The 24,297-nt window shown below is 45.6% G+C and overlaps 1 protein-coding gene across 2 annotated transcripts in view; it reads right to left on the bottom strand.

Annotated features, from left to right (window-relative positions):
• The window catches only part of LOC110533664 (UV radiation resistance-associated gene protein), a 140,363-nt gene that overhangs the window by 80,539 nt on the left and 35,527 nt on the right, over nucleotides 1-24,297 (bottom strand). The window contains exons 9-13 of one of the 2 annotated variants that reach the window (XM_021618096.2): nucleotides 20,574-20,658; nucleotides 17,936-18,035; nucleotides 17,660-17,720; nucleotides 13,684-13,752; nucleotides 11,592-11,757 (exon numbers count right to left, since the gene is read on the bottom strand). In XM_021618096.2, coding sequence (XP_021473771.2) covers nucleotides 11,592-11,757; nucleotides 13,684-13,752; nucleotides 17,660-17,720; nucleotides 17,936-18,035; nucleotides 20,574-20,658 — 481 coding nt within the window. The remainder of the gene's footprint in view (nucleotides 1-11,591; nucleotides 11,758-13,683; nucleotides 13,753-17,659; nucleotides 17,721-17,935; nucleotides 18,036-20,573; nucleotides 20,659-24,297) is intronic. The other variant, XM_021618097.2, reaches the window with a different exon arrangement.

Raw genomic sequence — 24,297 nt, 5'->3', positions numbered from 1 at the left:
TGATCTACCTCTAATACCTCGTAGCTCTACACATTGATCTTTACTGGTACTCCCTACATACACTCAATTATTATTTTGTAGCACTTCCATTAAATTGTTTAACTTGGGTCAAACATTTCAGGTAGCCTTCCACAAGCTTCCCAAAATAAATTGTGTGAATTTTGGCCCATTCTCCTGACAGAACTGGTGTAACTGAGTCAGGTTTGTAGGCCTCCTTGCTCGTACACGCTTTATCAGTTCTGCCCACAAATTTTCTATAGGATTGAGGTCAGGGCTTTGTGATGGGCACTCCAATACCTTGACTTTGTTGACCTTCAGCCATTTTTTGCCACAACTTTGGAATTATGCTTGGGGTCATTGTTCATTTGCAAGACCCATTTGCGACCAAGCTTTAACTTCCTGACTGATGTCTTGAGATGTTGCTTCAATATATCCACATAATTTTTGTTTCTCATGATGCCATCTATTTTGTGAAGTGCACCAGTCCCTCCTGCAGCAAAGCACCCCCACAACATGAGGCTGCCACCCCTGTGCTTCACGGTTGGGATGGTGTTCTTTGGCTTGCAAGCCTCCCACTTTTTCCTCCAAACATAACGATGGTCATTATGGCTAAACGGTTCTATTTTTTTTTAAATCATCAGACCAGAGGACCTTTTTTTCAAAAAGTATGATCTTTGTCCCCATGTGCAGTTGCAAACCGTAGTCTGGCTTTTTTACGGCGGTTTTGGAGCAGTGGCTTCTTCCTTGCTGAGCGGCCTATCAGGTTATGTCGATATAGGACTCGTTTACAGTGGATATAGATACTTTTGTACCTGTTTCCTTCAGCATCTTCACAAGGTCCTTTGCTGCTGTTCTGGGATTGAATTGCACTTTTTGCACCAAAGTAGGTTAATCTCTAGGAGGCAGAATGCGTCTCCTTCCTGAGCGGTATGACGGCTGTGTGGTCCCATGATGTTTATACTTGCATACTATTGTTTGTACAGATGAACGTGATACCTTCAGGCATTTGGAAATTGCTCCCAAGGATGAACCAGACTTGTGGAGGTCTACAATTTTTTTCTGAGGTCTTGGCTGATTTATTTTGATTTTCCTATGATGTCAAGCAAAGAGGCACTGAGTTTGAAGGTAGGCCTTGAAATACATCCACAGGTACACCTCCAATTGACTCAAATTATGTCAATTAGCCAATCGGAAGCTTCTAAAGCCATTATGACATTTTCTGGAATTTTCCAAGGCACAGTCAACTTAGTATATGTAAACTTCTGACCCACTGGAATTGTGATACTGTGAATAATAAGTGAAATAATCTGTCTGTAACCAATTGTTGGAAAAATGACTTGTTTCATGCACAAAGTAGATGTCCTAAACGACTTGCCAAAACTATAGTTTATAAACATTTGGAGAGTGGTTTGGAGAATGGTTGAAAAATGTGTTTTAATGACTCCAGCATAAGGGTATAAAAACTTCCGACTTCAACTGTAGCTCCACTCGTGTATTTTATTCTATTCCTCGTGTTAGTAACTATTTAATAAAAAATGTTTTACTTCGCATCGTTGGTAAAGGTTCATAAGCATGCATTTCACTGTAAAGTCAACACCAGTTGTATTCGGCACATGTGATAAATGAAATTTCTCAAAGCAACAGGGAATGAATGGATCCTAAGTAATAGAGTTGAGAAATTGACAGAGTGATGGCAGAGTAGAGGAGAGATCTGGTGGATGCCTGAGGCATCAAGGCATTGGAGCACTGAATATGGGGAAGCAAGCCTGGAGCTCCCTGGGGATCAGTCTGGTCTCACTGGCCCACTCTCAACCCATCTTCACGGGATTACAGGGAGGTTTTACAGGGTAGCAGGGCCAGTCAACCACTTATACAACTGCCATCTGGCACACCAGAGAAGGGGGGGGGGGGGGGGGGGGGGGTTGACTGCCCTTCCCCTGGTCCCACATGGTCCATGTTAAGGGACGTGAAACAGAACGCCACATAACAATAACCCCCTTCCTTTGAGTTTGCAGGTCCAGCCGAACCAAGGCCCTCTCTTAGCCTCCTTCCCTCCATCCACTGGCAGTCACATAGAGCACTTCCTCCCCCAACCACACTACACTAGAGCCACGCATTGATGTGTCAATCCCTACTTAGGCGGTTATTTTCTTCAGCCTTCCATTTCATGAAGAAAATTAGGCAACAAAATGGGTTTTTCCCTTAATATTCCTAGTAACGTGTATGTATGAAGCAGCGCTTGGGTTTTTAACGGCCAGGCTCTGGTCTCAATCATACCGGTGACATCTGGATTGCATCTCCCCTATTCACCCCCATTCAATCAGACACACTGGAGCTATGGAGCTGGAGATGGGTTCTCTCTGCTGCTGATCTGTAAAATGTGGGAGCAACATATTGTTAGAGCTCATTGCATTCTGAGAATATTTTTAGAAGGGTGAAAGCTTCCGAGATTCCAAATAATGGTGCGTTCAAGGTAGGATTACTGCCCACAAACAAGCCAAGTGGAGTCATCGCCATTTACCACCTTTCTCCTAAATACACCCTCCAGTCCCCATGTGGCCCCATTCATTCACTCCACACTGACTGAGACTTCTCTACCCAGGTGTAGAGGGAGCACTAGTTCAAGCTGTACATCAGTCTGCCTGCTCTTACTGTGGCTAAATGGCAACCTACATAAAAGCCAAGGCGGTCATTATCTGAGACGGCAGGTCTGGAGTGGAATATAACAGTAATGCCCTCGCTCTACAGGTCAAACATTTCTATATGTCTGGCACAGTCAAGAGAACCTAAATGGTTGTTAGGCTCGTGTTAACACAAAAAAAAAAGTATTAAGCGAGGGATAGGAAAGTTGTATTACTATATGATGAACTGTAGGTGGTGTTAAAAAAAAAAAAGTAAGCTGGCTCCTTGGGAATATGAACATGAGGAATTTTCACATTTTTAACTAGACTGGCAGGGTACGATGTAAGAGATGTTTGGCCTCCACAGAATCAGTCAGTCAAACAACAGCTCCACAGTGGGGACACTCAGCTCCATCTAGCAGCGACCAAGCTTTGCCAAGACGTCACTGGCATCTGGAACACACCACTCAGAGAAAGTAGTACACAGACAGAAGAACGCCTCACACCACCCCATATTACAAGTGCCAACTGGTGACCAGAGAAGCATAGTGAGTGGTGGATGAATTGAGCACCTTTGGGATGAATTGGAACGCTGACTGCGAGCCAGGCCTAACCGCCCAACATCAGTGCCCGACTTGAATGGAAGCAAGTCCCCACAGCAATGTTCCAACATCTAGTGGAAAGCCTTCCCAGAAGAGTGGAGGCTGTTATAGCAGCAAAGGGGGGACCGACTCCATATTAATGCCCATGATTTTGGAATGAAATGTTCCAAGAAGCAGGTGTCCACATACTTTTGGTCATGTAATATAACGGTGTATACAGTATGGACAGTAGTTGACTAGTTTTATACGATGAACCATTACTAGAATACAGTATATACATATAAAGTGGGTAAAACAGTGTAAACATTATTAAAGTGACTAGTGTTAAATGACTACGTACATAGGGCCTCAGTCTCTAAAGTGCAGGGTAGAGTACCGGGTGGTAGTCGGCTACTAACCATGACTAAGGTCCAAGGCAGGGTAGTGGTGACTGTTTAACAGTCTGATGGCCTGGGGATAGAAACTGTTTCTCAGTCTCTCAGCTTTGATGCACCTGTACGGTCTCCGCCTTGTAACGGGGCGAACAGGACGTGGCTTGGGTGGCAGAGGTCCTTAATGATCTTCTTGGTCATCCTCTGACACCGGGTGCTGTAGATGTCCTGGAGAACAGGCTGTGTGACCCCGATAATGCGTTGGACTGAAGGCACCACCCTCTGGAGAGCCCTGCGGTTGCGGACGGTGCAATTGCCGTACCAGGCGGTGAAACAGCCCGACAGGATGCTTTCAATGGTGCATCTGTAGAAGTTCATATGGGTCTTAGAGTAGTTTCATCAGCCTCCTGAAGCCTTCATACATCACATCTATATGAAGGGTACATTTGAGGTTATCAGTGATGTATGTGCACACCGAGGAACTTGAAGCTTTTGACCCTGTCGATGTGGACATGCTCTCTCTACGGTCTCCTGTAGTCCACGATCAGCTCCTTCGTTTTGTTGAGGGAAAGGTTAGTTCCCTCGCACCACTCTGCCAGGCCTCTCATCTCCTCCCTGTATGCTGTCTCATCATTGTTGGTAATCAGGGCTACCACTGTTGTGTCATCAGCAAACCTGAATGACTGAGTTGGAGAGGTGCGTGGCCATGCAGTCATGGATGAACAGGAAACACCAGAGGGGGCTGAGCACGCACCCTTGTGGGGCCCCTTTGTTGAGAATCAGAGCGGCAGATGGGTTGTTGCCTACCTTCACCACTTGGGGTCAGACTGTCAGGAAGACCAGGACCCAGTTGCAGAGTGACAGGTTCACATTCAGGGCCTGAGCATAATGATTAATTTGTTTTATTTCACCTTTATTTAACCAGGTAGGCCAGTTGAGAACAAGTTCTCATTTACAACTGCGACCTGGCCAAGATAAAGCAAAGCAGTGCGACAAAAAACAACACAGTTACGCATAGGATAAACAAAAGTACAGTCAACAACACGCTAGAAGAATATATACACAGTGTGTGCAAATGGAGTAAGGCAATAAATATGCCATAGTAGCGAAGTAATTACAATTTAGCAAATTAATACTGAAGTGATAGATGTGCAGATGATGATGTGCAAGTAAAAATACTGGTGTGCAAAAGAGCAAAAAAGTAAAAAACAATATGGGGATGAGGTAGGTAGTGGGCTATTTACACATGGGCTATGTACAGCTGCAGCGATCGGTAAGCTGCTCAGATAGCTGATGCTTAAAGTTAGTGAGGGAGATAAGTCTCCAACTTCAGAGATTTTTGCAGTTCGTTGGCAGCAGAGAACTGGAAGGAATACCTTCTGGAACGAGTGCTACAGGTGGGTGCTGCTATGGTGACCAGGTGGTGCTTTACTTAGCAAAGACTTATAGATGACCAGGAGACAGTGGGTGTGGCGATGAATATGTAGCGAGGGCCAGCTGACGAAAGCATACAGGTCGCAGTGGTGGGTGGTATATGGGGCTTTGGTTACAAAACAGGTGGCACTTTGATAGACTGCATCCAGTTTGCTGAGTAGATTGATGGAGGCTATTTTGTAAATGACATTGCCAAAATTGAGGATCGGTAGGATAGTCAGTTTTACGAGGGTATGTTTGGCAGCGTCAGCGAAGGATGCTTTGTTGCGAAATAGGAAGCCGATTCCAGATTTAATTATGAAATGGAAATGCTTAATATGAGCCTGGAAGGAGAGTTTGCTGTCTAGCCAGACTCCTAGGTATTTGTAGTTGTCCACATATTCTAAGTCAAAAGCGTCCAGAGAAGTGAAGTGATGCAGGCGGGTGCGGGCAGCAATCATTTGAGAAGCATGCATTTAGTTTTACTAGAGTTTAAGAGCAGTTGGAGACCACGGAAGGAGTGTTGTACGGCATTGAAGCTAGTTTGGAGGTTAGTTAACACAGTGTCCAAAAAAGGGCCAGATGTATACAGAATGGTGTCGTCTGCAGAGGTGGATCAAGGAATCACTCGCAGCAAGAGCGACATCATTGATATATACAGAGAAAAGAGTCAGCCTGAGAATTGAACCCTGTGGCACCCCCATAGAGACTACCAGAGGTCCGGACAACAGGCCCTCCGATTTGACACACTGAACTCCGTCTGAGAAGTAGTTGGTGAACCGGGCGAGGTAGTCATTTGAGAAACCAAGGCTGTTGAGTCTACCGATAAGAATAAGGCGATTGACAGAGTTGAAAGCCTTGGCCAGGTCGATGAAGACGGCTGCACAGTACTGTCTTTAATCGATGGCGGTTAAGATATTGTTTAGTACCTTGAGCGTGGCTGAGGCGTACCCGTGACTAGCTTGGAAACCAGATTGCACAGCGGAGAAGATCATTGATCTGTTTGTTAACTTGCCTTTCGAAGACTTTAGAAAGGCAGGGCAGGATGGATATAGGTATGTAACAGTTTGGTTTAGCGTGTCTCCCCTTTGAAGAGGGGGATGACCGCGGTAGCTTTCCAATCTTTAGGAATCCCGGACGATACGAAAGGGAGGTTGAACAGACTAGCAATAGGGGTTGCAACAATGGCGGCGGATAATTTTAGAAAGAAAGGGTCCAGATTGTCTAGACCAGCTGATTTGTACGGGTCCAGGTTTAGCAGCTCTTTCAGAACATCTACTATCTGGATTTGGGTTAAGGAGAACTGTGGGGGTGAAGGAGAACTGTGGGGGTGTGCGGAGCTGTTGGCCAGGGTTGGGGTAGCCAGGAGGAAAGCATGGCCAATCGTAGAGATATGCTTAGTAAAATTCTCGATTGTCATGGATTTATCGGTGGTGACAGTGTTTCCTAGCCTCAGTGCAATGGGCAGCTGGGAAGAGGTGCTCTTATTCTCCATGGACTTTACAGTGTCCCAAAACTTTTTGGAGTTAGAGAGACAGCATGCAAATTTCTGTTTGAAAAAGCTAACCTTTGCTTTCCTAACTGACTGTGTGTATTGGTTCTCTGAAAAGTTGCATATCCCGGGGACTATTCGATACTAGTGCAGTACGCCACAGGATGTTTTTGTGCTGGTTGAGGGAAGTCAGGCTTGGAGTGAACCAATGGCTATATCTGTTCTCAGTTCTACATTTTTTGAAAGGGGCATGCTTATTTAAGACGGTGAGGAAATTACTTTAAAGAACAACCAGGCATCCTCAACTGACAAGATGAGGTCAATATCCTTCCAGGATACCCGGGCCAAGTTGATTAGAAAGGCCTGCTTGCAGAAGTGTATTAGGGAGCGTTTGACAGTGATGAGGGGTGGTCGTTTGACCGCAGACCCATAACGGATGCAGGCAATGAGGCAGTGATCGCTGAGATCCTGATTGAAAACAGCAGAGGTTTATTTGGAGGGCAAGTTGGTGAGGATAATGTCTATGAGGGTGCCCATGTTTATGGATTTAGGGTTGTACCTGGTGTGTTCCTTGATGATTTGTGTGAGATTGAGGGCATCTAGCTTAGATTGTAGAACGGCCGGGGTGTTAAGCATATCCCAGTTTAGGTCACCGAACAGAACGAACTTTGAAGATAGATGGGGGGCAATCAATTCACATATGGTGTCCAGGGAACAGCTGGGAGCTGAGGGGGTATAAAACAGGCGGAAACAGTGAGAGACTTATTTCTGGAGAGATTCATTTTTAAAATTAGAGCAAGAATTGTTTGGGCAAAGACCTGGAAAGTATGACAGAACTTTTCAGGCTCTCTCTGCAGTAGATTGCAACACCTCCCCCTTTGGCAGTTCTATCTTGACGGAAAATGTTGCAGTTGGCGATGGAAATCTCAGATTTTTTGGTGGCCTTCCTAAGCCAGGATTTATACACGGCAAGAACATCAGCGTTGGCGGAGTGTGCTAAAGCAGTGAGTAAAACAAAATTAGGGAGGAGGATTCTGATGTTAACATGCATGAAACCAAGGCTTTTACGGTTACAGAAGCCAACAAATGAGAGTGCCTGGGGACACACAGGGCCTGGGTTAACCTCTACATCACCTGAGGAACAGAGGAGGAGTAGGATGTGGTTACGGCTAAAGACTAATCAAAACTGGTTGTCTAGTGCGTTGGGGACAGAGAATAAAAGGAGCAGATTTCGTGGTAGAATAGATTCAGGGCATAATGTACAGACAAGGGTACAGGTACAGTGGAGGTAAACCTAGGCATTGAGTGACGATAAGAGGTTGCATCTCTGGAGGTACTAGTTATGCTAGGTGAGGCCACCCCAAGTGTGGGAGGTGGGACAAAGGAGGTATCTGAGGCATGTTGAGTGGGGCTAGGTGCTCCACAGTAAAATAAAACAATGATAACTACCCTAAACAACAGTATACATGGCATATTGACAGAGAGAGACATAAAGCGATCACAGGTGTTGATTGGGAGAGCTAGCTAAGACAACGGGTAAGACAGCAACAGCTAATCAGCTAAGATAACAACAACAGGTAAAATGGCGATGAATGGGCAGAGGGGGTCAGTTTAAAAAATATATATATATTTTACCTTTATTTATACAGGTTTTTTTCTCATTGAGATAACTGGTCTCTCTTGGAAAATAGATGTTAACTACACACAGGGCCTGAGTTTGATGCTGGGGGCGACAGATAAACAAACCAAACCAAATGGAGTACCGTGATTAATGAACAGTCCAGCTGGCACCAGCTATGTAGCCAGGTGATCATAGGGTCCAGTGAACAGCAATAGATGAAACAGGGAAGTCGATACACGCTAGCAAGCAGGAGACACTGCGTTCATAGAGTTAGCAGGCCGGGGCAAGCAGAAGCGTCTTCATCTACGTCCGACAAAGGCCAGTTGAGGGCACATCGGATGGAATTACGTCGGGCAGTTGTGATGGATCTGCAGGGCTCCATGTCGACAAAGGGTCTAGGCCAAACTGGCAAAAGAGGTAATGTAGCTGGAGTAATATCGCTTGCTAGCCGGGAGATGCGCCTGGCTCAGGGCTAATTGGTGCTAGCTTCGGGACAAGGGCGTTAGCCACTATAGCCACTCGGTAGCAGCTAGCTAGCAGTGATGATCCGATGCAATGGTCCAGAACTTACTGCAGGAATTCAGCGATGTAGTGGCTCCTAGTCGTGTTAGTGAAGAGTCCGGGAGGCATCAGCTGTGTAGCTGAGTGATCATAGGGTCCGCTGAGCAGGCCTGGTTCAAAGTCAGCTTCGGGGCTGGGCTACTCGGTAGCAGCTAGCTACCTGCAAGGATCTGGAATAATGGTCCAGTAATGGAGTAGTCTGGAGTAAGGATGGAGAAAAGCAGTCCTGATATGCTCAGGGTTGATATCGCGCTGTGCAGACTGGCATTGTACAGGCTGGCGGGTATTATCCGGGGTAAAAGCAGCTGGTGTCTGAGCTAGAGGTAAAAGCCGCTAGGAGTGGCTAACAGTAACTAGATAGTTAATTAGCTGGTTAGCATCTGATGGCTAGCTTCTGATGGAGGTTCTAACTATAAGGTCTAAAAATAGAGGATCCGTATCACATTAGCTGAGACGGGTTGCCGGAAGGTATATTTAAATTTAAAATGGAAAAAGAGATTGAAATAAACAATTCAAAGCGGGCAAAGAAGGTGTTTAGCATGTCCAGGAGGGAGGAGTCAGTTTCCATGAGGTGGCTGGCGCTGGAATAGTAGCTGGTTGGAGTGACGGGTGGTGGAGACCCCCTGTGAGCCCCTCCAGCTGCCATTATGACACTCAGAGGAGGAGAAGAAGAAATGGCCCGATACTGGCTGTAGTTGTCTCTGATTAGGCCGCACACTCTCACCATGTGCATGTTTTCGTTTAAGGGTTTGAATATATGACATATGGATGTGTGTGTGGAGGAATGCATGAATTTATTTACATGCCTTCCCCTGTGTCTGACTAAAACAATGATGAGCAGCATCCATACGTGCATGTGAGAGAGTATGAGAGAAAAACAGAGATAAACACACTGGGAACATCTCATCCTTACATGGTTATTCAGTTCAAGCCCAGAACAGTCAAAAGAGTTCGATGAGGCATTGGTTAGGGGTTACCGGGACTTACCAGCCTCGTAAGGGGAACACGACACACCATATAATATTGTATTTCTACCGAATGCTGGTGATCTCCATCTGCTACAAGCAAAGAATAACAGTTTAATTTGAGCAAGCTGTGCAGAACCGGAGATGACAGGCTATGACTATGTAACGTGGCAAGATGCAATACAGACTTTGTGTTGCTTTTTCATTTCTTGACGGTTGGCACTTTACTTACATTTATAATTAATCAATATAGCACCAAAGGGATCAAATGTGCCCACATGTATACTTTACCCAACAGTACAGTGTCTGATAATACCTATTTTCAAAGCATCTTGTTATTTTCATTTTTTAAAATTTTATCCTATGTATTATTAATTTTGATGCCCATTGTTTTTTTTCCCTGGTCGAGGGGGGTCTTGCCTGGCTGTGCACAGAATGTACAGGAATGTACAGTTGCATACCTGACGGCATATGTGTGCATTCCCAAACATGCAATTATCACAAGGCAACAGGAGTTTTGTTGGAAGCTTGATGCATAGTTACCGGATCCAGACAGATACAAATAATCATTTCAATACAGTGTCCTTACTGTAATTGTGGTGCCCGGTACAATTTAAACAGGATTTAAACAAGCAGGCTGGTACAGCCCAGAGGCAAGGCCCCAAGAGTGTTATCCTTTACTTGTGTCTATGGCAACAATATTATCCAACATATCCGTACATCTTAAATACCTCTCTCCATTCAGGTAAATTTGTCTAAATACAGTGTGGGTAGAACGGTGCCTAGCTTAGCCCCTGGGGTACAAAGATAAAGGCACAGGCCAAGGTGAGCAAAACAGGAATCTTCAACAATGTGCTTCATCATTATGAAAAATAGTACTGTCTACTGTCTGGGTTTTATATGAAACGACAAAGGAACGTTCAAAACAGTGGTTGCGGCATTGGAAAAGAGGATTGTAAAAAAAGACCTGTGAGTGAACCTGACACCATTTGACATGCTGCATAACATAAGGCTTAGCTGTCCAAAGTCAAAAGTTTACTACTTGCACGGAATGATTACATCAAGCTTCTGACTCTACAAACTTGTTGGATGCATTTGTAGTTTGTTTTGGTTGTGTTTTGTTTTGCCCAATAGTAACTGAATGGTGACTGGAGTCATTTTATTTCTAAGTGAGTAGATAAGATGTTTATGAACACTTCAAAATGAATCATGATAATGCCACGATTAAGAAAAAACACAAATGAATCATGAATAATATTGAGTGAGAAGGTTAGAGACTTCAACATTAGGCTAACCTCTCACCATTACCAATAACAGGGGAAGTTAGCATGTAGTATATTAGGTACTAATCCTTTGACTACTTTAATACAGTATAAGTGAATTTGTCAAAATGGGGGGACTAGATACATAAAGTGCTATCATTACTAAATGGTAAAAGAGATATGTATGAAAATACCCTAAAATAAGAGCTGGCATCCTGTACTATTGCCTAATATGAAACATTCTCAAATATAAATATTTACGTTTACTCTCCAAATACATATGGAGAGGAGAGTACATGCTGTCCTCATTTAGCACCTACAGTACATAAGTCCCTTGTTATGACCAGGATCACAATGAGCTCTCCAGTCGTTTAGAGTTTATCTCTACTCAACTGCAAAATTGTTGGGTACTAGGAATCCTTGGCATCCATCAACTGGCTACAGTAGGATTAGCTATTGTCCACATTTGGCCCCTTTCTGCCATTGGCACTTTCTTATGAGCAGGATCAATACCCTCCATACTCCTAGTTTGTCACTTTTGTCAACTATATAATAAAATAAAATGAATGTGTAACATTTAAACATTGAAACTGTTAATGAATGGAAAATGCACTTTGAATACTTAATAATTCAAAAGTTCAATATAAATAATGAAATATTGAAGGCTGTTGTAGGTTGCTTACTCTCTCTCCTTCTCGCTGAGCTTGTCTGTGATGGTGTCCTTGATGGAGGAGCGGGAACCCTTGTGGATGACAGGATATCTAAGAGGGATCTGCAAGAAGCAGCTGATCATCAGCACCAGGTGGGCCGTGTAACCCAGGGCAACCGCCACGCTCCCATCATCCTTCGCTGTAGGAAAAAAACAAAACCGAGGTCATTCAATTTCTGTTTGAAAGTTTTACTGTGAAATGGTAGCAGAGGGTTTGAATTAAAAACTGTTTAATTGGATCTGATTTGAAACACCATGCCTGTTAATCACTTCAATGGCTGTGTTTTAATGGTTTATTACTCCAACACACTATAATGCTAAGACTAGAAACTGAAACTGGTCAAAATGGCAACAACCATCTAAACAGTCTTAGTGTTTCATCTTTTCTTCAAAGCTTCCCTTCAAAGCAAGAGGTCAGGAATGCTGTGACTGCAATACTAATGCATTTGATATACGTTTCATATAAATTAATCATATTGAAATGAAAGATCAAATCACGAAGGGCTAACATAATTTCAGTTTCTATCCTCAGAATGCAAACACAAAATAAAGGCATCACAAAATGGAAAACACTTTGGTAAGTAATCACACGGATAAAAAGCAGTCATTTATGTGGGCAAAGTGTTTTGAAAATGACAGTGTGTTTTTGGTGACGCAACACACATGAAAACTTCAACTGCTGTAGAATACTGTACATAATTTACTTCAAAATACCTCATATACTTCAGAAATGTACATGAAAAGCACAAGTGTCACATAAAACTAGCCCATCGTTGGTCAATTATATTTTAGGGGAAAATGTGATGTTTCATCAACATTTCTGACTAGAAAACAGGCCTGCCGCCTGGAGCTGCTTTCTTTGACACCACATTAAGTTGTTTCAAGTTCACAACAGTAGAGCAGAAGGACATCGCTCCAGGAGAAAAGCTGATGCTTTCCAAATTCCCAAATCATAGTGCTTTTGTCTTAAATGTTTAGAATAACAGACTGCTGCCTTCGTGAATCTCAGACTAGTAGGGCTTAAATATGGTGTGTTGGTGCATATCTACAAGACCCTGTATTATATCATTATTGAGTCTGCAGCACCTCTGACACCAGCGCCGAGGCCATGGAGCTGACTATCTCTTAGACTGCCAATATTTTCACATATTTCCCCATAAAACTAGTTCTATCCAACATGAATGTCAGATAAAGGGAACATAAGTTTAACTGACATGTACTGGGGACACTGAAGAACTACAGCTAGGTAGCCTCAGATGACAGGGAAGATTTTGTCACCTCAGAGAGAGAGAGAAAGCACTGGGGGGGGGGGGGGGGGGGGGCACTTGTTTCCACCCTATGACCCCCTTCTCCTTGGCAGCATCTCTCCTCTCCCCTCTTATATCTCCTCCAGCCTCTCCCCTGTCTCCTCTAACCAACACCCTCTATTCTCTACCTTACCCTTATCCAGCATCTCCCATCTCCACTCTCCCATTTCCTGTCCCCTGTCTCTTCCAGCATCACCCTTCTACCCTCTCCCCTCAGTCTCCACATGCTGTGCAGCCCTGACACCGGTGGGTCACTAATCTACCACAGCCGTCCCCTGTATGTCACCCAACAGCCACACAGTTCTGGACATGGTCGGCTTAACACTGGGCAGGCCCTCCTCCCAGGGAGGGCCACACAGAAATCAGAGGGTCAAAGGTCAGGCCTACATGATGAGGTAGGGTCAGGGAAGTGGGGTGCTGTTTAGCTGTTATGGTTAAGGTGGTTAGACAGGATGTGTGGCCAGGCAGTCCCTCTTTCTCACCTCCTGTAGGCCTCTGTCCATCTCACTCGCTGTTCTACAACACAGTCACACCACATGCTCCACATCCACATGAGAGGGAAGGGAGGACAAGACAGGTTGGAGGGGGGTTGTGAGTGTGTTAGGACGCCTCTTGTAGCCCTCAGTCTCCTAGTACACTCTCACACCACATGCTACGTGGTTTACTCACTAGATTTACACCACCCCCGAAGTGCGAAGCAGCCGCACACCCTCAGTCTCCTAGTACACTCTCACACCACATGCTACGTGGTTTACTCACTAGATTTACACCACCCCCGAAGCGCGAAGCAGCCGCACACCTCCACAGGGGATGGGAAGCCACTCAACGCTGCAGACACAAACGACGAGCCGTCACGTCAGCACGGGGATAGAGGGGGTGCATGCTCACACCGGGTTTTGCGGTTGGAGTGGCGGTAGATCGCCTCGTATGAGCCATCCTGATCTCGATGGATCACGATGGATCGGACGAGGCTAGGGGGGAGGGAGGAGGCTGCTGCATCCAAGGATGAGCAGGGATAGCAAATCTGACTTTCCACAACACACATAGGTGTGACATGGAGGAAATGTAAACCACTCTTGAATCATCATCATCATCATCCAGACCTCTGCCGTGTAAAGACGCGCACACACACAATCCTCATCTGCTGTCCACAGTAAATGAGGCAGACTTCCAACATATTTTGCAGATAATACTATGCTGTATAAATAAGAAGTGGAGATATGAACTAACAGTCCAGTAGAGGAGTAGAGGAGTATGAGTCCAGCAGAGGAGTATGTAAAGAGAGAAACTGTGACTGAAACAGGAAGCAGTTTCGTCCCTACACACTACCTCCAGTTACCCATGGATCTCACCACTCACTCCTTCGCCTTTTATCAATTAGATTTGCTACTGCGTCCTCTCTCCTTCATCCTCTCGCCTCCTTTTGAAAAATATGAAAGTTAATCGAGGATAGTGAATGTTGATGGAAATGTGCTCATTTGAAATGAGACGGTCCTTCTCCACTCGCGTGTCATTAGGCAAATGACATTTACAGGGGTAGATGCCAAAATAAATGTAAAGTGATCAAAAAAATATTGAGTAAGCTGCGCAAGACATTTTATAACTAAGACTGTAAGTAGCATATTGTTTTTAAACGTGTGCATGTTTTTCTCCTCTGACACAAAGGCAGATTTCAAAACACTTCGGCGGTAGGATAAACTTGTCCTACTAACTAACTGACACCCTTCAAGAATGTATCGGTTTCTGGGTATCAGAGGAGAGAGGACAGAGGACAGACTTTTTCCCCAAACGAGAAAACCCCATTCACTCTCTGGTCCTTATAGAGTATATTGGCAGCAGAAATCACAGACTCCAGAGGTCAAATAGGCAGGAAGCAATTTCCACATTCTTGGATGATGAGGAGCACTTTGTTGGCCATGGACCAGCTTCCATTGACTAAAGGTTGATTCCAAGAAGTATGTTGAAACCTTTGCTGTGTTAGTACCTGGACTTTCTATCAGAGTATTTCATCTAGCCCAGTGGTCACCAACCGGTCGATCGCTATCTCCAAGCGATTCCTTGTCGATCGCCAAATATTTCTGCAAAAAAAAAAAAATACGCCAGATAAAGCCTGGCTTTCCCATTTATTTTTTATTTGTCTCGCGCTGTTGGCACAGGTACACCAGATCCAGCTGCCCTGCATGCCGGATAGGTGAAGTGTTCCCATTTTGAACCATTTCATATGTCTGAAGGTACAAACTCCGCTGCCAAGATACTCTCCCAGCAGGCCCGAGAGCAAATCAAGTAGGGCTGGGCGATATTGGCAAAATATCATATCACAGTATTTGACACATTTTGCAAGGTATTTTACTGTATTTTATGTTATTGAATAATAAAAGTTGTACATTTGCTTTATGAGTAGTGCATGACACTAGGGTGCCAACAAATATATTCTAAGTGATTTCAATGTGACTTTCTACATTCTGATTGTTTTATACTGTTTAATTCAAATTCAACCAAAACTCATTTTGAGCATTTTCATCAATTTCTGCATTTCCTGTATTCATTTGAGATCATTTCCACTCTGCCACGTAGGGCTGCACGATACAAACAACCAAAAATCTAGGCCTTATTTTTTAACAAATGTTCCAATTGTGATTTGACTTGCGATTTAGAGCAAAAAACTTGGGTGAACTGTTGAAATCATGGAAATAGAATAAGTATTCTAATTCTATAGTTAGAAAATAATAGTGGGCACATAAAATACAGTGTTGTTTGACATTTATTTATTTACCTTTAAAGCAAGTCAGTTAAGAACAAATTCTTATTTTCAATGACGGCCTAGGAACTGTGGGCCTGTTCAGGGGCAGAACGACAGATTTGTACCTTGTCAGCTCGGGGATTTGAACTTGCAACCTTCCGATTACTAGTCCAACGCTCTAACCTCTAGGCTAACCTGCCGCCCAGAATGCCATGGATGAGTTATTGTGACAGAATAAGAGCAAGTGTTGATAAGAGTTTCCTATGAGACACAATAATCTTTGGCTGCATAAATGTTCTCTCTTAGCTACCTTATGTAGCTAACATATTCATACTTCACCTATTCCTCTCTGATTTAGAAGATACTGTTGCACAAACAACATGCTGATTTAGGTCTACACCAGCACTAGTATTATCAGGCTGTTAGATATCTAGCTAGCAATTAGCATTAGCGTCTAACACAATTTAGGCCCAACTTCCTAAGAAAAAACAAACATGCAGTTTTCAGATGCAAGAAACACAAACTAATAGTGTAATTATAGAACACTAGTGGATTTATAGCAAAGTGAAACGCATGTGCTGCATTGACCATGCAGGCTGAACGCAAGTGTCTTGTGGTCGAGGAAGAACAAATGCGCTCCTTGAATGACAGGGGGCAGGGCTAGGTATGTGTGGAAAACGGCATGGAGAAAGAGAGGACTCAAGTAGCGGACTAAACTGTAAAAATAGATATTACGTCACGTGTATCACATTTAACAACCCAAACATTCAAATACCGTTATAGAAGGTCAAGTAAAAACCCAAAACAGGTCCGTGCATCAATACCGGTAAATAGTCAAATACGGTACAAAGCACAGTCATAAAATCAAAGCAGCTATAGGCCTATCGATGGCCAATCAGATGGCTCAAATTACTATGTCTGCAGGCGATGAAAGAAAGCGATGAAAGTGCACAGCAAAGTTGTTACTGTGAGATTTCAAAACGGTTAAAACCATGACTAGAGAGAGACTATCAATGAATACAGCAAAGAGCTGCTGTTTTTAAGAGCGTGTTCATGTTTAAATTTTTACTCAGGACTGTCAACACTTTTTATTCAACACTTGTGCGTTCTCCCTACTTCCACTTGTGCTACAACCAGCACCGCAGCTGAAATAAATTAGTAGGAAATTGTATCGATAGGCTTGCTTTGTTATTATTAGCGGCTTGGCTCTTTTTTAATATTTCACTTTCTCTGGTCATAGGAGTAACAACGAACTTGTGCATGAGGCACAAGACGAGGTCCCTTTTTTGTTCAGTGGCGGAAAGGGAGAATGGAGGGACGTTGAGAGGCAAACTCTGAGTCTGCTGCTCTCTCCCTCTGCTGAGACTGGCCATCAGATGCAAGCACCACCAGTCAGGTAAAAAGACAAAATTATTCAAATGTATCCTCACTCAGCTGTGCCTCACAAGTAATACAACAACTGATCTATTACCAGTGTGATCATACAGCCTACCTAAAACAAATGGTCTGAGAAGAACAACAATGCTTTGGCAGGGCAATTAAAGCAAATGCAATATGCAGTGATAATGTATTGGGCCTCTAGTCTCCTGAACAAACCCCATTGCTACAGTACTGTTTTTAATAGGTTAATGTTGCATATGCTTACATTTTTTAAATCATGCTCCCCAAAAATGTGAGCGTTAGATCTCGGCTTGCATTTTGACTCAGAAAGTGATCTTGACCACTGATCTAGCCCATACAAACACAGCTGCCTCAGCCACTAAAGTCACACAGTTTCCTCCATCAGCTGCAACTTCTGAAACACTTGTCATTGAGCAGATATTTTACTGTTGTAGTGCACTATAGGGAATAGTGCCATTTGGGTCACAAAACGTAGTGTCCCTACTACAGGGTCAGAAGTTTGAACCTTCAATAAAAGGAAACAAATGAGCCCCGTGTTATGCACATCTCTGTCACTCCAAACCCCTCCATTTCCTGGTGAAATAGATAGGTTACCTTGGAAATCCTCCGAGTTGGGCAGCTTCACTCCACAGATGACATAATCGGACTGATTAGCCTGTAGGACAATTAAACAAGAGTTTTATGAGGATGAGAATCCAAGAACCAAAAATACCATATTCAGAGCAAGAGAGAAATTGTAGCGTGAGGGGAAGGGAAAAGCTCGGAGAGCAAAGAGGGCACTCTCCTTAGAAATTGTAATGACCACTGATTATTTAAGCCATTCAGCTCTGTCACAGCTCTGCGTGCGTTACTCAGGAGGAGGTTACTCACGGCCGTGGTGACCAAGTCGATGGGGTAGATGTAGGACAGCTCAGAGAGGAGCTGACGACAGCGGAAGGTGAGCTGAGCATTGGACTTGAGGAACAGCTCCCTGGGGAGACAGGCACAGAGACAGTAACACACACAACCACTTCATGACTCACTGCCCTGACCGACACAAAAAGGACAATAACAGAGGAGGAAGAGAACAGAGGGAGGACCGGGGATGGAGAGGACAAGAGACTGGGTCAAATAGACAGGGACAAAGAGGCAGGAGGATAGAAAGGAGGAAAGGAAAATGGGTGGAATAGATAGATGAGGAGGTGAGGAAGAGGAGAAAGACAGAGGGAAGGTACGGTACATTAATATATACATATAATAGGTGAGGGAAAAATAACCAAAGTGGTGATGGGGAGAGATGTGAGGCGAGATCTGACATCTCAGCTGTAGAGAAAGGGAATAAGGGGTGTATGTAGGGGGATAGGGAGGTGGGGTGAGGGACGGATGGAGGGTAGCTATGGTGATCGTTAGTAATGAGGGGTGGCGGTGCGTTGATATGAGCCTGAGGTTGAAGAGGAGAATAGCAGGGTTGTGTTTGACTTGGCCCAGGCCTGGATGAGAGAGACCTAATGGCTCTGCCCTGAATCATTTCCACAGTAATTGTAAGAGCAACTCAATTATCATAACTTCCAAACTACCCCCTTCTCCACCTCCACATTACCGGATTTGGCAGGGAGGGTAACTCACAAACCTGACTTGCCTAGGTGAGAAAGATAAAACATCTGGAATCATGTTTGTTTTCTCATGTCCACCACTTGACAGCTACTGGAGTCTGACTTCAGAGCAGTCTGAGAAGTCAGAAGTATGTGAGTGAGTGAGAGAGAGAATGTGCGTGCACACTACTGTATAAGTGTGAGTCTGTACAGTACTGTATGTCCCAGCACTGGGGGAGTACAGTTTTGTGGGTAATGGGCCATCATTTCAGACACATGAAAAGGTGTTGGGGAGAAAATGATAATTTGATGTGAAATGGCCTTGTGAAAGATTCTTATCTTTCACATGTACTCCTCCCCCCATCCTGCCTGCCGCGCCTCCCTGCCCTGCCTCCCTCCCTGCTGTGCCTGCCTGCTTGCCGTGCCTCCCTGCCTGCCTCCGTGCGCCCCTGCCTGCCTGCCTCCGTGCGCCCCTGCCTGCCTGCCTCCGTGCGCCCCTGCCTGCCTGCCTCCGTGCGCCCCTGCCTGCCTGCCTCCGTGCGTCCCTGCCTGCCTGCCTCCGTGCGTCCCTGCCTGCCTGCCTCCGTGCGTCCCTGCCTGCCTGCCTCCGTGCGCCCCTGCCTGCCTGCCTCCGTGCGTCCCTGCCTGCCTGCCTGCCTCCGTGCGTCCCTGCCTGCCTGCCTGCCTGCCTCCGTGCGTCCCTGCCTGCCTGCCTGCCTGCCTCCGTGCGTCCCTGCCTGCCTGCCTGCCTCCGTGCGTCCCTGCCTGCCTGCCTGCCTGCCTCCGTGCGTCCCTGCCTGCCTGCCTGCCTGCCTCCGTGCGTCCCTGCCTGCCTGCCTCCGTGCGTCCCTGCCTGCCTGACTCCGTGCGTCCCTGCCTGCCTGACTCTGTGCGTCCCTGCCTCCGTGCGTCCCTGCCTGCCTGACTCCGTGCGTCCCTGCCTGCCTCCGTGCGTCCCTGCCTGCCTGCCTGCCTCCGTGCGTCCCTACCTGCCTGCCTGCCTGCCTCCGTGCATCCCTGCCTGCCTGCCTGCCTCCGTGCATCCCTGCCTGCCTGCCTGCCTCCGTGCATCCCTGCCTGCCTGCCTCCGTGCGTCCCTGCCTGCCTCCGTGCGTCCCTGCCTGCCTGCCTGCCTCCGTGCGTCCCTGCCTGCCTGCCTGCCTCCGTGCGTCCCTACCTGCCTGCCTGCCTGCATCCCTGCCTGCCTGCCTGCCTCCGTGCGTCCCTGCCTGCCTGCCTCCGTGCGTGCGTCCCTGCCTGCCTGCCTGCCTCCGTGCGTCCCTGCCTGCCGACTCAGAAGATACAGATGCTTCCTAGAAACCTCCCATCTCAGTACAGCAGACTTTGTCTTAACTGTTCCATATGCAAGACCCTCCAATCCCCCATTTAAACCCAAACCACCACAGACAGACACACTTCCAGGAACCTGCTTATTACATGAACTCAGCAACTCTCTCTAACAAACACTTTTGTCCACCTATTGAACCATACATACACATTTTTCCAGTCAAAGTCAATTTCCTTGTTTACATGATGCATTGGTGGGTATCTTTTCATGCTGCCCAGCCAGCTAGTGTTTATTCTGTAGCATTGTGCTTTTACTCCTGTTCTGGTCCCATCACTGCCAGGTAGCCAGACAACCAAACTGTGTATATACAGGGTCGACACAGTGTGCACCCCTGCAGGCAAAGGCATCAGACTGGTATTTGACGCAATCTGCTTACTCTCGCTCAGGCTAAAAACACAAATAGGCAGCGCTAAGCCAACATCCCCTCTTGGTAAGCAGGCTGTAATCTCCCCACAGCATTTAGAACCATTGACAGCATATTAGAACACGCCATTCTGTGGCGTGGGTAATTTCTAGCAGATGGCACAGTGAACAAACTGGGAGCGTGTGTGTGTAAAAAGATATACTTTAATTACAGGTTGACACTTACCTTTTGGCAGTGCATTCTTTCTGCTGCTCTGTTAACGACTCCCTCTCAAGCTCCAGACTCCGGTGTTTGGTGGAGAATGCTTCCTCTAGGGAATGAGAAGGGAGGATGAGAGAGGAATACGAGGAGAGAGAGAAAGAGGGAAAGAAAGGAGCGATGAATTTGAGAGAGATAGAGAGTGATAGCGAAAGAGATGAAAGCAACAGGGAGAGAGAGAAAATGTGGTAAATTACCAGGTGTGTTCTGTTCTGGTGAATTTGCACTAGTATCTAGATGTGTGATTGTTCAAATCAAAACAGAATACCAAATACCTTACCATGAAATGCTTACTTACCAGCCCTTAACTAACAATGCAGTTAAGAAAAATAAGAGTTAAGAAAATGTTTACAAAATGAACAAAATTTTGTAAAACTAAGAGCACAATAACGAGGCTGTATACAGGGGGTACTGGTAGAGTCAATGTGCGGGGGCACAGGTTAGTCAAGGTAATTGAGCTAATATGCACAAGTAGGTAGGGGTAAAGTGACTATGCATAGATAAGAGTAGCAGCGGCATAACAAAAAAAATGGGGGGATGGTCAACGCAAATAGTCTGGGTAGCCATTTGATTAGCTGTTGAGCAGTCTTATGGCATGGGGGTGGAAGCTCATAAGAAGCCTTTTGGACCTAGACTTGGCGCTCCGTTAGCACTTGCCGTGCGGTAGCAGAGAGAACAGTCTACGACTATGGTGACTGGAGTCTTTGCCAATTTTTTAGGGCCTTCCTCTGACACCGCCTAATATAGAAGTCATGGATGGCAGGAAGCTTGACCCTAGTGATGTACTGGGCCATATGCACTACCCTCTGTAGAGCCTTGCGGTCAGAGGCTGAGCAGTTGACATACCAGGCGGTGATGCAATCGGTCAGGAAGCTCTTGATGGTGGAGCTGTAGAACTTAAGGATCTGAGGACCATTGACAAATCTTTTCAGTCTCCTGAGGGGGAATAGGCTTTGTCATGCCCTCTTCACAACTGTCTTGGAGTGATAGTTTGTTGGTGATGTGGACACCATGGAACCTAAAGCTCTCAACCTGTTCCACTACAACCCCGTCTATGAGAATGGTGGTGTCCTCCTTTTCCTGTAGTCCACGATCATCTTCTTGACATGTTGTTGCCTACCCTTACTACCGGGAGGCGGCCCATCAGGAAGTATAGGATCCAGTTGCAGAGGGAGGTGTTTAGTCCCAAGGTCCATAGCTTAGTGATGAGCTTTGAGGGCACTATGGTGTTGAACGCTGAGCTGTAGTCAAAGGGCAGTGTGGAGTGCAATAGAGATTGCATCATCTGTGGATCTGTTGGGGCATTACACAAATTGGAGTTGGGTCTAGGGTTTCTGGGATGATGGTGTTGATGTGAGCCATAACAGTCCTTTCAAAGCACTTTATAGCTACAGACATGAGTGCTACGGGTCGGTAGTCATTTAGGCAGGTTACCTCTGTGTTCTTGGGAACAGGGACTATAGTGGTCTGCTTGAAACATTTAGGTATTACAGACTCAAGGAGAGGTTGAAAATGTCAGTGAAGACCAGTTGGTCAGCGCATGCTTGGAGTACACATCCTGGTAATCCGTCTGGCCCTGCAGCCTTGTGGATGTTGACCTGTTTAAAGGTCTTACATCGGCTACGGAAAGCATGATCACACAGTCATCCGTAATAGCTGGTGCTCTCATGCATGCTTCAGTGTTGCTTGCCTTGAAGTGCACGTAAATCATTCAGCTCATCTGGTCGGCTCGTTTAACTGGACAGCTCGCGGCTGGGCTTCCCTTTGTAGTCCGTAATAGTTTGCAAGCCCTACCACATCTGGCGAGTGTCAGAGCCGGTGCAGTAGAATTCAATCTTAATCCTGTATTGACGCTTTGCCTGGTTGATGGTTCATCTGAGGGCATAGTGGGATTTCTTATAAACGCCCGGATTAGTTTCCCGCTCCTTGAAAGCGGCAGCTCTAGCCTTTAGCTCGATGCAGATGTTGCCTGTAATCCATGGCTTCTGGTTGGGATATGTACATACCGTCACAGTGGGGATGACGTAGTCGATGTACTTATTGATGAAGCCGGTGACTGAGGTGGTATACTCCTTAATGCCATCAGATGAATCCTGGAACATATTTCAGTCTGTGCTAGTAAAACAGTCCAGTAGGTTAACATCTGCGTCATGAGACCACTTCCGTATTGAGCAAGTCACTGGTACTTCCTGCCTTAGGTTCTGCTTGTAAGCAAGAATCAGGAGGATAGAATTATTGTCAGATTTTCCAAATGGAGGGTGAGGGAGAGCTTTGTATGCGTTTCTGTGTGTAGAGTAAAGGTGGTCTAGAGTTTTTTCCTCTGGTTGCACATGAAACACATACTGGTAGAAATTGTTGGTCTGATGCCTTCTCCATTAAACACTGGTAACTTCACACTGCTACTTTGATCAGGAAAAAAAAACATTTCCTCCCCACACACAGCACATAAAACAGCTACACATGAATAATGATGGCAGGATTTGTTTTACTTTTGTAAATAAACATTTAGTCAAATAAAGAGAAGCATAAATACAAACCCCAACTCCCTCCCAACCATCCCATGTACACCACTGTTGACAGGCTGAACGCAGCATAGATAGAGTGGCTCCAATACACACAACTTCAAACCCAGTTGGTTCAAATGACCCGCTCTTCCACTTCATGCTACATGTCAAAGTTGTTATGCCCAGACAGAAACACCAAAGCGGGGTGGCAGGGAGGATATGGGGGGGGGGGGGGTACATGGAGGATGAGCGAAGGGGAGGTTCAGAGGCCAGGGATAAATCTTCATCAGATTAAGAATGATAAGAATTACTGTCTGGAATGGAACAGAATAGCCAGCCCTTTTGGTTTAAGCAAAGACTTGAAAACAGCTTTCTAAAGGCCTACTTCACCTGCATAGGCCCTTAGCTTGCCCTGGCTTTTATGGAACCACGACTACTACCCCTCCACCCCAGTCTCCTAGGCATCAAGCCTCTGCTGCCAAACTAAAACAAATGGAGACTGTGTAAAAACGTGTGTGTGTGGAGGGCTACCCTGTGGTGCTGTTTGGCTACGTCACACAGCTTTAGAGATGTTGATCTTTCACCACTCTCCAATGTTGTTGTGTTCGCCCTTCAGAGACAAAATAATAATATCCGCCTTCGCTACCTCTATGTCACGGGTGGAAAAACACCCACACACCCTACAATAAAGAGCTACCTCTTTCCATCTCAGTAAAGAGTAGAGAGGGAGAGAGAGGGGGGAGAGAGTAAGAGAGAGTTGGAGGGAGAGAGAGCAAAGGAAATGTGGAGGAAGAAGGGGATAAAATCATGAAGCAAGGACAGGGTGTGTTACTGTGTAACGATGGAGGACGTGACTGTTGTGGCCCATGTTGGTACAAGACAGGATGTCTGCCCTTCAATAAGCCCTCCTTTTCCACAGCCCTGCTAAACTCTCTCCATCCTTCTCTCCTCTGCCCTGATGAAAGGCCTGGAGAACATCTTGAGTTTTCAACACAAAGCGATCCAGCAGACCGGCCTTGTCGTCATCAAACCCCTTCAAGTCTCTCACACACACAATGTTAAGTGTAGAGAGAAAAAAAAGGCTGAAAGAGATTGAAAGAGAGGGCGAGAGAAATAACAAGAGAAAGAGATGTCTCTCAAGTTGCTCCTACTGGCTCTTATAGGCCCCCTCCAGTCCAGTAATACCA

This window comes from Oncorhynchus mykiss, chromosome 10 (assembly GCF_013265735.2).
Source record: "Oncorhynchus mykiss isolate Arlee chromosome 10, USDA_OmykA_1.1, whole genome shotgun sequence".
In the NCBI taxonomy this organism is placed as follows: domain Eukaryota; kingdom Metazoa; phylum Chordata; class Actinopteri; order Salmoniformes; family Salmonidae; genus Oncorhynchus; species Oncorhynchus mykiss.
Note: the sequence above shows the minus strand (reverse complement) of the source record. Positions and strands in the feature narration are given on the sequence as shown.